At 31.1% G+C, this 15,586-nt stretch overlaps 2 protein-coding genes and 1 long non-coding RNA gene across 3 annotated transcripts in view; 2 read left to right on the top strand and 1 right to left on the bottom strand.

Moving 5' to 3' along the window:
* LOC130614166 (uncharacterized) overlaps positions 1–3,741 on the top strand; it is a 41,529-nt gene extending 37,788 nt beyond the window's left edge. Inside the window, exon 2 of the long non-coding RNA XR_008975824.1 lies at positions 3,688–3,741. This is a non-coding gene — a long non-coding RNA (uncharacterized LOC130614166). The remainder of the gene's footprint in view (positions 1–3,687) is intronic.
* On the top strand, positions 320–3,850 carry LOC130614161 (uncharacterized). The gene is made up of 8 exons (XM_057435571.1): positions 320–601; positions 771–825; positions 940–1,218; positions 1,305–1,616; positions 1,803–1,907; positions 2,254–2,517; positions 2,855–3,151; positions 3,481–3,850. Exons 2-8 carry the CDS (start codon positions 771–773, stop codon positions 3,567–3,569), a joined length of 1,401 nt encoding a protein of 466 aa, XP_057291554.1. The 5' UTR covers positions 320–601; the 3' UTR covers positions 3,570–3,850.
* A 1,245-nt stretch (positions 3,851–5,095) lies between these two features.
* On the bottom strand, positions 5,096–12,962 carry LOC130614155 (tyrosine aminotransferase-like). Its single transcript, XM_057435563.1, has 12 exons — positions 11,987–12,962; positions 10,454–10,558; positions 10,147–10,214; positions 9,101–9,259; positions 8,857–8,995; positions 8,663–8,715; positions 8,505–8,587; positions 8,113–8,179; positions 7,850–7,978; positions 7,572–7,655; positions 7,026–7,124; positions 5,096–6,485 (listed from the first exon to the last, which is right to left on the bottom strand). Exons 1-12 carry the CDS (start codon positions 12,213–12,215, stop codon positions 6,363–6,365), a joined length of 1,338 nt encoding a protein of 445 aa, XP_057291546.1. The 5' UTR covers positions 12,216–12,962; the 3' UTR covers positions 5,096–6,362.
* Between the last annotated feature and the right edge of the window lie 2,624 nt (positions 12,963–15,586).

The following is a 15,586-nucleotide window of genomic DNA, read 5'->3' as shown; positions in this document are numbered from 1 at the left end:
ATCGGTTATTATTATATGCATTTTTTTGTATTATTTCGACATAATTCATATTTGATTAATGATTTTTATTCATATGTTTCTGTACTTCCTTTTAAGGTTTGATGCTGCGAATACTACACATAAATTTCGTGCGATTCGAAAAAAAGAACATAGGAAAAGGAAGAACTGAAAATGTGTGAGACGGAGAGGATTCGTTTTGCTATTTATTTACGTATATTTGTATTTTATTTAGTTCAGATATTCATTGTATTGATAAAATTGTTTTTGCAAAAGACGGAAAAGATTTTGCGATATTAAAATATGAGTTTGTTTTTGGCGTACAGAAACTTATCGGTCATCTTTCTGTATAATTTTCAACTGCGTGACGTATAAAGTGGTGTCCAGAGTTGTTCCGATTCTAAGAACAAAGTTCTGGATAATTTTAAAGATGGCAATTGGGGTCTCTTCCCCTCAATTCTACTCCAGTCCTCACACAATCTTTTCTAGGCGAGTTTTTATTATCAAGTTATCTCTTTTTATTTTTATTTTTATTTTTAGGGTTTAAAAATTAAAATAACATAAAAATCAGAAGAACAAAAAAAGAAAAAAAGAAAGAAAAAAGGTATGTATTTTTTATGTTCGCCTTTTTTACAAAATGTTTCACATACGACAACAGCGAGAACACCTTGGTTGCACCTACTATATATTTTTTCACTTAAAATTGGCTTAGTATTATTTTTTTCCTTCAAGTTTTTACCGCCCTGTTCAACCTTCAAAATATTTCTCTTTAGATGTACATCATAAAAATATTATTGACTGCTTCACTCTTCTTGGTCGAATCTTCAGGTATTTAATTTTTTAGTGTAGCGTCCAACCAGGTTAAAACAATGATTAGAATGTCTAAAAGTACTTTGCTTATGACATGCATAATAATATTGCATGCTTTTTTATACGTTACAGTTGCCAACCCTGTAAAAACTGTCAATGGAAGTGTCGAAATTAAATATACGGAGGGTTTGCTTCAATGTGTCGTGAAAAACAGAAATGAAGAGTCATACTTAATCACGTGGTATCGTGACGACAAAATTGTGTCGCAAAATGAAGACTTAAAAATTGACTCAGAAAAACACCAACTGCAACTCAAGGACGTGTCGAAAAATTTTGGAAACTATAAATGCAAGCTGGACGATCAAACTGGAAGTCTTTTCAGTAAAACCATACAAATAAAGCCGGAGTCTTGTAAGTGAATTTTTTTGCTAAGGGCTTCTATTGTTTTCACATAAAGTAAAAAACAATAAAAAATGATCAGTAATTTTTAATTCCAGATATAACAATCGAATCAGTGGACGAGAAATTGGAAAACATATCTATCGAGATGAATTCAACAGAGACAAAAACATTTCGCACCAGATGTCTCATTTATTCAAATCCCCGAGCAAATGTTACATTTCTTCATAATGGAAATGCTGTAAATAAGAACGAAAGAATAAACATCCGTAAAACGATGCAAGGCGAAGGAGAGATATACGAGTTGACAATAAATAACATTTCCACCAATGATATTGGAGAATATAATTGCAGAGCTACCAATGGACTTCTTAGTAAAAGAATCTTGGCGGGAATAGTATTTTTAACAGGTAAATAGTAGCTTGTGCGAAGCGTATATGAAAAATAAACATTTTTGATCTTTGTTTTCTTGCTTTCTTTTTGACAAAAATACATACATCTTTTCGTATATAAATTATCATGATTATCTTCCTCAATCAGCGTACATTCTCCTGCAGTCAGGGTAACATTGCTGTAACATATTCGCTTGTTTGTAGGCCAATGCTCTACCGAACATCATTGGACATGTCTTCATGACAGTCGAAAATGCATCCCTAAGACAGAATGTAAAAGTTATGGTGATTGCTTGGCATACAACTGTGGTAAGTGAACATAAACAAATAAATAGATGAAAAGAATAAAATTAAATAGTTTAGAAAAATAAAGCAAAAAGTCATGCTTTATGCACAGTTGCATTGAAACGTACGTCATGGGTGTCCAATCATTGACGGTGTTTGCATCAGTGTAGAAACATTTATTAAAACATGAGAGATCCCAGGGCTTTTTACTTTTATATAAGAAAGGCTTCTTTTTTAGAGGGAAAATTATAATAATAATAAGAAAGAATAGCATCAGAGTTGACAAAACTGATATTCTTCCTCATCTCTTCTAACGGAGAAAAGCATATTTTATCGCAATTTTATTACGAAACAATTTTTTAATTTGTAGAACGACCATCAAAACCAGTTGTTAAAGTGAAAGATATTGGTCACGATACAATTTCTCTAAGTTGGGGAAAGGATCAAAAAGCGCTGAAATATACAATCATTGCAGATACGGTTAATGCTTATTCCCGCTCATATCATACGAAAGAGAATCATATTGAACTAAAGGGATTAAAGAATGCTACAGCTTATACCATTACAGTATACGGTGCCAACAATGCTGGAATGAGTAAAGACGAACATGTATTTCTAAAAACGAAGAGAATGGGTGAGTGAATACTTATTTATTATTACGTCAAACTACTGCGAAATAATACATACTGCTTGAATAATATACAAGTCACAGCGTATAGAGTCATAGAGTCATAACTTCGAAAGCGACTAGCCTCGGAACCCCACATAACTGCCCATCAGCTGCAATAAAACGAGAGAAATTGAGAGAAAGTGTGTTGAGAAAGAGACTCATTTAAATCTGTTTAAGTAAGCTTACATAAGTAATATAGTAAGCAACTCGAACAATACTACTACAGAAACTAACATTAAGCCTGCGGTAGCAAATTGGCGGGAAAACAAAATTCAACATCCAGACTAAATTTCTCCTTTAGTTCGTCCGCAGATCATTCAGAATATTCAAGTTGTTCGAAAGGACGATGTGTCAATTCAAATAAAATGGGACACACCTAATGATGATGGAATGGAAAATAAACATGGTGATTTGTTATACAAAACCAGCCATTGTTTGTACGATAATATCACCAAATCGTCCTGCATACACAAAATCACCAATGTCACTTCGCTGGATATAGAAAATATAAACAGCAACGCATTGTATATGATAAGCGTTACAACAATTAACAAAGCTGAGCAATCAGGACCCAGCAAAAATGTATACTACAGAACGAGTAAGTTCGGGTGTTTTTAAATGAAACAAAATTTGCGTGTGATCTTTTGACAAACTTGTTACCATTGTTTTTCATGGCCATCAAAATATTCCCTTCAATACATGTTTTGCCTGCGAGAGAGAGTCGACTACTGTTCTTTCTGTTTCTTTTCTCATTAAGAAGACGAACAAGAATATTGACAAGGCCCGTGGATACAATGTTTACGATGCAAACATCAATTTCTTGCACGTGCTTATTCCACTGTTTCGCAAACAAGTTTTACTATCGATACTATACATTAGTTATTGAATTTGTAGGGATCATAATTGATTTCCCTTCTTTATTTATAGCTTCCGGAAAAACATCTACCGCAAGATTAAACAATCAAACAAGCTTGATGTTTATTTTGCTGCTACAATTTTTTTTAATCGTGAAGTGAACATACTGCAGATGTGAGAGCGCCAAGTTAGCAGTTACACAGAAGTGATACTCCATGTACTTCATGAGGTGGAATATATTTTGTAGTATTACTGGTAAATAAAAAACGACTGTAAAAGAACACAAAGTAGCTACAAATAAAAAATAAATAAACTTCTCACGAAGTTTTAAAATTCGTGTCTTCAAAGATATTCCTACCATACGGTAACATGAAAGATATTAAACAGCACACGTAATCTTAACCAACTTCTGTAGTTTGTAGTTCAAATTATTCTTCTTCTACCTTTTTTCTACATGCATCACATTTGTAAAATGCGAGAGGCGACTTTAGAAATCTAACACTTCAGTAGATTTCTTAAGTAAACACAATGAAACTACACTTTAGTAGGTTTTTCAAGTAAACACAATGAAACTACACTTTAGTAGGTTTTTCAAGTAAACACAATGAAACAACACTTCAGTAGGTTTCTCAAGTAAACACAATGAAACAACACTTTAGTAGATTTCTCAAGTAAACACAATGAAACTACACTTTAGTAGGTTTTTCAAGTAAACACAATGAAACTACACTTCAGTAGGTTTCTCAAGTAAACACAATGAAACAACACTTCAGTAGATTTCTCAAGTAAACACAATGAAACAACACTTTAGTAGATTTCTTAAGTAAACACAATAAAACAACACTTTAGTAGGTTTCTCAAGTAAACACAATGAAACTACACTTCAGTAGATTTCTCAAGTAAACACAATGAAACTACACTTCAGTAGATTTCTCAAGTAAACACAATGAAACTACACTTCAGTAGATTTCTCAAGTAAACACAATGAAACAACACTTTAGTAGGTTTCTCAAGTAAACACAATGAAACTACACTTCAGTAGATTTCTCAAGTAAACACAATGAAACTACACTTCAGTAGATTTCTCAAGTAAACACAATGAAACAACCTTTTAGTAGGTTTCTCAAGTAAACACAATGAAACTACACTTCAGTAGATTTCTCAAGTAAACACAATGAAACTACACTTCAGTAGGTTTCTCAAGTAAACACAATGAAACAACACTTTAGTAGATTTCTCAAGTAAACACAATGAAACTACACTTCAGTAGATTTCTCAAGTAAACACAATGAAACAACACTTTAGTAGGTTTCTCAAGTAAACACAATGAAACTACACTTCAGTAGATTTCTCAAGTAAACACAATGAAACAACACTTTAGTAGGTTTCTCAAGTAAACACAATGAAACTACACTTTAGTAGATTTCTCAAGTAAACACAATATAAAAATTGGTTTCTCAAGTAAACGCAATGAAAAACAATTTTTCTGTTTGAAAATTTAATTTATTTTGCACATAAATACAAACCGAAAAAGTATGCGAGGAAAATGCGTTACCAACAAATATATCTAGCTAACCTGACTGTTAGTCCGATAAATCCGATAAACTTAAGGAAAAGCATGGATTATTAAAAACTTGTTAACTTTCAGATACATTTTTTCAGTTCGCATAAACTAAAAGAACTAAACTATGCAAAATTAATTCTTAGTAAAAAAATAAACATTTTTTAGGAACTTTTACAACAGACAAAAACCCACTACCCAGACTATTACGTCTCATTTTTATTAAAAGACAATTAAAAGCCTGGGTCTCAGGTAGCACAATATAATAACATTACACATTCAAATAAAATAAAAATTATAAAAATGAAAGTAAAGAATGCACGAGGTCAAAATTTTTTTTCAACTATTAAATATGTTTAACAATGAAGACATTTAAATGCACTAACAAAATAAATTCGTTGTCCATATTCTTGTCTGATCGGCTAAATTTTAAAGAATGATCTGATAATGGAATCCCTGTCGTCATTTATGTAATCGTCTTGCGTGAATTTATGTAAAATATACATAATTTATGTAAAGCACCCATAATTTTTGTAAAACACACATAATTTATGTGAAACACACATAATTTATGCATTCAAAAAATTAACCGATCCGACGACAACTTCAGTTTAGATATTAAATATTAATACTTTTATTTATTACAAGTCAAAATATTACTTCTTCACAAGGAAACCAATTCTGCTTAAAATATTTTTTTCTCTCTGCAAACAAGTATGTGTTTGCACATAAGGAATTCAAAATGTTTGAGACTTTCCCCCGTCTAACAGAAAATCACATTCCAGAATCAACGATGAGGTGTCGGCATGCTTCAATAGAAAGTTGATTTTGAAATAGGTTTTACAAAAAATTGACAGTTGTTGAAGTTCATACTGTTTCCGTATGGAATGTAAAATGGTAAATTTGTTTGCAGAGGTATGTATCCACAAAGTTGGATTATTCAAACTTAAAAACTTCATAGTCAGCTTTTCACAAAGTTGAATTATTCAACTTAAAAACTTCATAGTCAGCTTTTCACTGACAACGTTACATTTTAAATGTCGAAACTTTACTGGGAAGAAATTGTTTGTGGAAAAATTTAAGTTTGCGAAGGCTAAAAATGTTATTGAAATTACGGAATCGAAGATTGAAATTTAGTAAGCTTACAAAGCTATTCGTTTTGATTGAATGTCTAAAATACATTTTTACTGAATATACAAGAATATGGCGAACAAGCCGAAAATAAGAAAAAATACGAAATAAAAGATTGCAAATGTCCGTCCTTGTTAAAAAAATACAGAATTTAAATTTCTCATACGAGACAAATTCGCAAACATATCTTACGCAGTCATTTAGGTATGTTGTTTACTAACTAATAAAAATGATCAGTTATGTACTTTGATTAATCAATTAATTAGTCGACACTGTTCTGTTCGATAATTTCTCGACAATATTCTTCAATTCGTGCACATGCTTCTTCTACCATTCCGCGCGGTACAGTTAACACAACCCGGAAGTAATCGGGGAATTGAAAGCACTAAAAACAAGATCGCGAATTTTACAAATAACTAATCAACCGTCAAGTTATAGATTGGTGGTGTGCATGTTGACATGAATCCTTTTCTGAAAATAATGCAATATTAACACACTATTTGTAATCGCTGGAAAAATTCACCTCCGATAACAGATGAGCTATTCAATTTACATTGTCGTGATGTCGCCATCAAAGACGAAATCATTTACAAAAATATGATATTGTATGGACGGGTCCATGTATCATTTACATTCACATCAACGCACTTCCTGCGAACAGTTTAGTTGGGTATATGAATCTCTACATATTGTTGATCAATATGTGCGGCTTTAATTAATAGATAGTCGAAAAATCAGATCTTAAATTGGAGATAAAAATGATGCATTGGTATAATAGAGACTTCTTTGTTTAGCAAGTCTTACATTATCCCTTTCAACCATACACACAGAGACACTCTTAAATGAGTGACACAGAAACATGGCGTTTTATTACAGAGATAAAACTGACGAGAAACCTGAGCAGTCTACTGGATAGTAAACTTACCGTGCCAGGTAGACAAAAGACAGATTTTTTTGCCATCAAATCTGTCGTGAAATGAATATCATCCTTAATTGACTTCAAAATTGTTTTATCGATACCAACCTAAATGGAAGCATACAAAAATAAAGTTCATATATTCTTATTACTAGTACAATTTTTTTTACAACGTGGTTCTTAGAGACATCGTTACAAAGTCACAGACAGCTATATATAATTTTATCAATATCTATCAATATGCATACGTAGGACAAGAAAACGTTGGGTTTCCATTTCTTTAATTGTCACTTTAAAGGCGCATATCCTCAATTCACAGAAAAAACCTTTTTTACGGATGGTATTCACTAGTTAGAATAAAGATGGCTGCATCGCTAAAATCATGTTGTTAGAATATTACAACGGGTTCCAACATTTTATTTTTAAATACAAATCCGTAAAAGGACAATAGAAATAATTTTCCGCATTTTACCCTCACGATATTTCTCAAACTTATTCATTCTTATTGTCACCAACTCCTCCACACTTCCAACACTGACCCGCAGTAAAACCTACCATCATGTACATAGCACCACGTGGTCGAATGCATTTCAAACCAGGAACTTTCGACAAAGAATTGCAAGCCACGTTGGTAATATCCTAGGAAAGAACAACAGCATGTATATAAATTGCTTCACTTTACAAAATAGAAGAAAATAGAAGAAAAAAGATGTTTTGAGACTGAGTTGAAAAGAAAGGAAATCTTTCTAATTAAATACACAAAAATGCTACATACAACTGTTACACAAAATATTGAGAAACAAACATGAGTTATTTTTTAACTTGTTAGTCACCTCTATAAAAGCCATGTTTTCGTCGAACCAATCCTGTGGAGTGTCACGCAGTATACGGGGCAGTGCACCTTGAATAATGGAATTCGCTCCAAGAATACGTGTGGCCATATCTGCAAGACCTGCTCTCACCTACCAAAAGAAAATACACAGCTTGTATAAAAAACCCTGAACAGCTAGTGTGAACACATGTTGTACGTAAAAATAAAACGTATCGATGATTTAAAAATATAGAAACGCTCGAATGAAAAAGCGAACTTCCAGACCTCTTTGAATAAGTCATTGCGATCATGTATTTGAATCCAGCCAAGTCTCCATCCAGGAACTAAGAACCTACGTATGAGAAGATGGATAGAATATCATGCAGTTTCATCACCTTACCAGTAGTTTTAAAACATATTTCATAAAAAAAAACAGAACATGATTTTAAATAGAGAGGATATTTTTGATCTGAATGATAACTTCAGAGAAGTGTGACAAAACAACATATGGTTGATATTACGTTCCATAAAAAAGTTGGCGAAGCAGAATCTCACAATAGTATTCTTACCATTTAACTTTGATTTCAATTTTATCTATTAAAAATACAATTAATGTAATTCTGGCATTTTTCTTGTGTTTATAATAAAAAAAATCATGAACATTCAAGTTAGCGTACCTTTTTGATATAGCACAACACGAGAGAACTGGTACTGAAGTTGTTAGACTGGCTAATGGATAAAATGTTTCTCCCGAAAACACCTGGAAGAATGAGTTTTGTTAATAAAACTTTTTTGACTACAAATTACGTGAGCAAGCAAAAATGAGGAAACTTACTGAATAAGCGTAGATTTCATCAGCTAAGATTGGTAACTTGTTTCTTTCTGCAACTGAAATTTACACAACTATAAATTATACTGCGATAAAAAAAAAACGTTTCACATAACATAACAAAGGACTGAAAAACTCTTGCTGACAATTAAACCAACCCAATAATGTTAACAAAAGATGTTGAAAGCACATGTTTTTACCTTCCAGTATGGCTAAGAGATGTTGTCTGGTGTATACTGATCCACATGGATTCGAAGGATTGTTGACTACTATAAATTTGGTTTTTTCATCTATTAAAGATTCCATATGTTCGAGATCAACTTCCCATTCTTTATTCGGCTTAAAAATTTAAACAATTTTTGAAAATTGAATTCTACAAATTAGTCATCAGAAAAAACAAAGTATTCTAAAGTTTCTTGGTTTTGAATGGTTGTTCAATCTTACCATTAAATTGTAATATCTGACATCAACACCATTAGAAGTTCCAATTGTCTTGTATAAGGAAAATCCTGGTTTCGGACACAGCATGTTATCACCTGGGTTAGCGAGAGTGCCTATACATATTTCGATCGCACCAGAACAAGCAGATGTTATAACGATATCCTAAAAAATAAGAAATTTAAAAATTAATTGAAGAACATTTTATCATGCACCATATAACCTTACTTAACCAACTAACACCCGAAATAACTTTTTAATACGTTTCTTCTTAACTTGAGGCAGAAAAAAAGTCAAGATCGTAAGTTATATTGTCTGTTGACAATCTGAACCTGTTAACTACATCTTGGAGATTAAAGAGAGTCTTTTTATACGTAAAGAGGAACCGAGTCTCAATAGAAATAAACCTTTGCATTTATTTAATTGATTATTTTTTTTCTCTTATGAATTGTAGATAGTATTTTATGTAACATTTTTTTTGGTTCCAAAATATATGAATGTGATCATGGCTCTGGTCAGAGTCGAAAGCTCATTTAAAAAAATGCTGTTTTTAATTATTTTTATCATATTTGATATGGAGACTTCATATTCAATATTTCGATACAATATCTATATCTTGGAACTAGAGAGAAGGTAAAGGAGTTTCACGAATATATTTGAGTTATTTAGTCACGGATAGCTAGTATGTCATACTTTTGGAGAAGCTTAAGAGAAATACATAACGTTCGTAAGGGCACCACGCCTAATCGATCTATTTACATCTTATGCTAATGGTTCAAAGTGCATGTACAAACCTAGCTACCTAGCCACATAACTTTAGGATGGAACTGTCACTCTTATAATATGGTAGCCAGGTGGTCTTTAAAATGTATAAAAATGCAAGGTACACATTGACAGGTTTTGATTAACTGTATCTTCATTCCAATCATTTTTTTTGAGATATCCCAATTTGTTTGAATGGTTTAATCTGCAGGTTACGCATGTCATGCAAAACATAAATCACTGCGTGAAATAACTTAAGGACTCTCCTGAAGTATGTGAAGGAAACAGACCTTTTCTGTGAGTGGTGCTTCTGGAACTGTCATACATTTTGCTATCGCTTTCCTTGCCTCCAGATTACCTAGACATAAAAGACTTTTATAAAATACCAAAAGATAAATAGCTAATAAATAGTAACTCAAAGACAATGAATGAATCAATGAGATGTATGATATACAACAGTACTCTGTGTTCGAGATGTATGACAGTACTCTGTGTTCAACATAACTGATACTTCACAAATAAATTATTTTTTTTAAAAAAAGGTTAACGTAATAAAACTATTAAAGTAATGAAATATCCAATAAAGGTACAACGCACCAATAGCTGGTCCATAACCGTTGTGTTTATGTGAATGTAAACTTTCTTCGATAGCTTCTAACATGTTAGGGTGTGGAAGGAGATTACCAAATACAGTTGGGTCACCTAAGTAAAAAAAGGCTACCAAATTAGGTTCTTCTTAACATTTATATTACACTAATTAACAGACTACCGGATTGTTCAAGCAAAGATTTGACAACAATCCATTATATTGAGCTGTATGATAATTTTTGTGTTTTATCTCGTGTTATCTGCTGTAAAATTCAGATCAGGATTTAAAACAAAATAGAATAAATTATGGTCTGCATAATACATGCAACAGAATCAAACAAAAGTTTGTTTTGAAAAAAGAGCAAAGAAAATATAAAGGAAGAATTTTAAACACAGTGATGGCACAATAACCTGCTCTACGACAGACAATAATTGTCTCTAAAAGATTTCAAAAAAAATCTCCCTAATTTCTAAAGTAGAAAACCTTCATATATGGCTTAATCTAGTTAGTTAGTTAGTTAGTTAGTTAGTTAGTTAAAAATATCAGTTAGATGTGCAACATAACATTTATTATGCTATGTTTATCTTCAGCGCTCATAAACTAATTCTCCACCATTCACTTTCCTGTAATTAAAGTTAAAAGCAACAGCAAACTTTGTAGCTTTATTTTACATTTTCTATCAGTCTCAGCTCTTAAAATCAGCACAGAAAGTTGCAGATGCTGATACAATAAATCACAAATCTCATAATACACTCATCTGAAAGTGTGAATTACTTTGCAATATCTTTAACCCTTACTTTAACCCCTCCCTCCTTCTATATTAGAAAATATAAGAAAAAAGGATGTAGACATTTCTTAGATCCTAAGTGGAACCAAAAGGATTATTTTTAAGGATAAATATATATAGAAATGTTTCAAAAAAAATTATAAAAATAACACTTGTCTATACTTTAACATTCATAAGTTGTAAGTTACCGGGAAAAATACTAGTACTCAGGCCACAATTTCATGTTTAATGACCCACAGTCTATTTAAATTTTGTTGTCAGTGAGATTTCCACTAAATTTGTGTAGATTTTATTATAACATTATGCATTAGTTGGCCTGCTGCCAAAATCAATATGTGTCTTCATAGAGCTACAATAGAGTAAAATCACAAATTAACATATAACAAACAAGCAAATCTTGTTTTTCAATATTCTTAATGAGGCTATTAAGTTATGAGTAATGAACAGTTAAAAAAGGTAGTGAGTAGGTGTGTCAATATTTTGATGCATGGTGCAAATAAGATAGAGCAGTAACTTGGAAAAATTGTTCAAATTAAAAAAAAGAATCAAATGACAGGCTATTCAATTTTTACCCACATTCTCGCTTCGAGACTTTACTCACAAAACATTTTGATATTATTTTTTTTTTATTAAAAAAAGTATGCAAATACTTTCGCTACAACACAAATCAGGGTGATTTCTGGTGTTCTAGAAAAGTATGCAAGAATTTAAATGATGTCTTAACTTAAAGAATAATAAAAATAAGCGAGTATACCAATTGAAAGAGAAATTGGACTGTAACTTGGATTGGGTTCTATTCGCATGGTATCTACAACTCTTCGGATGGGATTTACCGTTCTTCTTGACATGTCTGAGGAAGGAATACACCATTTGTGCTTTTTGTGCATTTTAGGACTAGATCCATTTATTTCTTTGTTTTTCATAGTTGGACTATTATGACCATTTGATATTACTTTAGTGTCCTTTCCTTGATGTGCATTCATTTTTGTTTCAAACTATATTATTTTGATTATTTGATTTTTTTATCCCTGAAAAAAACACATTAAATTTATACACATTGGACACACAAGACTTTGTAGAACTCTTTAAAGACAAATTCTTTTTAAATAATTTATATTTCTTGTGTCCTACAAAAATATAAAGAGGTCATATATAACAACAAAATTTGTTAACAAAATTTATGTGCTAAATACACAAAATTAAAACACGCACAACAAAAAAAACCCATAAAACAAAAACTTACATAAACATAAAGGAAACGAAAAAACAATCAAAACAAAGTAAGAAAGAAACAAAAATATGGTATGGTATATGGTATATCAATTCATACTTTATAAAGAACAGACAATTACAAAACAGTTATTTTCCAATTTTGCTTACCGAAACAATGTCACAAAGCACCACAAGTATTCCTAAAAAATACATTTACCAAACCTGCACACTTTCCTATAAGCTGATTTTTTGCAGGTTTATGTTGTAAACTTTTATTACTACACATACTTTAATACATTACAATCATAACGCTGTCTAAGATATACACAAACATGAAACAGAGGGAATATAAAGATATCAACATATTACAAGTAGGTAATATGTATCTTGGAAAAAAACTTTTGAAGCATAGAGCTTTTAAATAAAAAACAAAATATCAGAAGGCCAACACACAAAAAAAAAAAAAAAAATTCTGAAGAAAACAAAAAAAAGTACGATAACTTATAACATGTTCTAATTACAGCTGCAACAATTAGCTAAACTTTCTTCAGCACAATTTTATTTCAAGAATATACACGTAAATTTTTAAATTATTTGTAGTTGCTGCTCATTCATGGAGATTATAAGATTTTAAATCATTAATTCCTATTTTTACAAACTATTAATATTTCATAATCCAGATGAATTACATTGCAAAGAAAGCTATGCAAATCAATAACAAGTTTTCAAAACTGATTCATAAAGTGCCTTTATAAAAAAGCTTACAGTTTTATAACATGTCATTCATTAAAAAGAATACAAACACATCCAGTAAAACTCAATGACAATGAAATCTTTTGCTTTACTTCACTCAGATAAAAACATGAAGGCCTTTTAGTACCTAAACTAAGTCTTTATAACAGAATATTATTTAATAAATTTAATAAATATATTAAATATAAAAATATACCATGCACAAGAATTGTAAAAAATTGTCAACAGTTGAGTAAAAAGAATTGTAAAAAAATTATATATAATTCATGAGAATGGAAATTCTCTCTTGTTCCCGACACTATGGTAAAGTTATTATATTTGATTCTCAACAATGTTATTAACTTTAAACATAAATAATTCAATTATTGACATCAAAATGCCCACAGGAATGTGTTGCCACATCTGAACTTAATTGCTTGCTTTCTTGTGCAAAAAATATAATTAATTATAGTTGTGGCTAACAATCTTGCAAAGTTTCTTGTTGTATTATTATTACACTAGTCGATAAATCCACACTTAGGCAGAAGGACAATGGAAAAATAGGTTGTTTTAGTTTTTTTGCTGACGTCAGCAGTGCAAATACAAAATAAATATATATTTTTAGAAATTTGTATACCTGTTGCCTTCATCGTATAGATCTTGAAATGCTGATCAAGAAAATGTATATGATCATTTATCTTTGACAAACGGTTGCAGAGATATCAAGGTTTAAAGGTTTTTTGATGACGTCATCAAACCGTCCATTCCGAAACGGATTCGGGGACCCAGGTTTGGAAAACTTAACCAAATTGGTCCCAGGTTGTCCCTAGTTACCCACGCGGTGAAAAAACATTGACGTCACCACCTCGTTTCCAAGTTATTTGGCCTCAAAGTTTTAAGTGCATTGTAATGGCTTCACTAATCTTAATTAACTTTCCTTTGACGTCAATACTATTTTATCGGTAAAGTTTGGTAAATTACAGAACAATTTTATAAGCGATGTTTTATAGAATTTGTTAAAGAAAATTTTGAAGAATGTAATCCACTTTGCAAAAGTGACAGACAGACACACGGAACTGGCATATTATTATATAGATTTTTTTTAATATATCTATAATTCTACTGACAATTTTTTAACAAATTTGTATCTTGTCTTTAAATTTTTGGTTTCGAAATTAAGACATGCATTAAGCATAAGAATCTGTTTTTCCTTTACATCACAAATCCAATTTGTCATATTCATTGCACATTATCTATATACTAGTCGATAAGGCCCATCGAGAAATCCACTTAGGCAGAAGGGCAATGGGAAAATAGGTTGTTTCAGATTTTGCATATACAAAAAAAAAATTGGCGAAATTTAGTTTATTCGTTTCCTGTAATGTGAGAGATTGAAACGCTGATGAGAAAAATGTATATTATCATGTGTTATTGACAAAAAGTTAAGAAGATATAAAGATTTAAAAATTTTGCTGATGTCAGCAAAGTAGCTAATAGGATCACAAAAATTTTTTCCAGAAATCCATAACCCTGTCGTATAGATCTTAAAACGCTGATCAAGAAAATCCCTGTCTCAAATACAATAAAATACCCTTTTTCACCTAAAACAAACCCCTTATATTTTCAGTACAAATTTTTTTTATTATTTAACATTGGTTTCGTTTTGACATATGTTGATGACTTCAAATTCTGGTCAAATTAAATATAAACTGAAATTTAAAAAAGATCATGATAGTGTTTAAGACTCACCTCCCACTTAAAAGCTTTACTCCATATAAAAGAGCCTATATATAAATCTGTTAGTTTTTGGGAAACTCTTCATTGGTGTTCACAAAAGTTTTATTAATTATGCAAAATTATGACATTATCAAGAAGCTCTAAAACTTAATTGAACTGAATGGCTAAAACATATAACCCTAACGTGCCTTAGTAAAAAAGTAAATTACAACACCTCACTCACAACAACTTGATGTCATGCATAAGTAGTGGAATTTGGAAGTCCAAAATCTTAAAAACCAATTAAGATTTTTTAAAAAGATAAATAACTTCATGGACATATTTTGTATGAAATCAGCTTGTGTCAAAGTGGGTGGTAATCTTTAACTGACAAAACAAAATTTGTAACTTCCTCCTGCTGCAAAATACTCTTTTAGAACAACAGTGAGGTTAGTATACAATGAAGCAAGTTATTAGAGATAATTTGAGCCAGAAAAAGGGCTATGTAATCACTTTGCTAGTACTCTACAGCTTGTAGGTTGTGAAATTTTTACTTTTGTTGGAACATAACCAAATACTGGCATTTATACTATAAGTGAGAAAACAGATTTTATCTTGATGTTGCATTACCGTTTGGCGGTCATCTCTCTTAGCATAGAAATAGACCTAATTAATCTAGTGATAGACTTAGCAA

The sequence above is a fragment of the Hydractinia symbiolongicarpus genome, chromosome 11, assembly GCF_029227915.1.
Source record: "Hydractinia symbiolongicarpus strain clone_291-10 chromosome 11, HSymV2.1, whole genome shotgun sequence".
Taxonomy (NCBI): domain Eukaryota; kingdom Metazoa; phylum Cnidaria; class Hydrozoa; order Anthoathecata; family Hydractiniidae; genus Hydractinia; species Hydractinia symbiolongicarpus.
The sequence above is the reverse complement of the archived record's forward strand: the minus strand, read 5'-3'. Positions and strand labels throughout refer to the sequence as shown.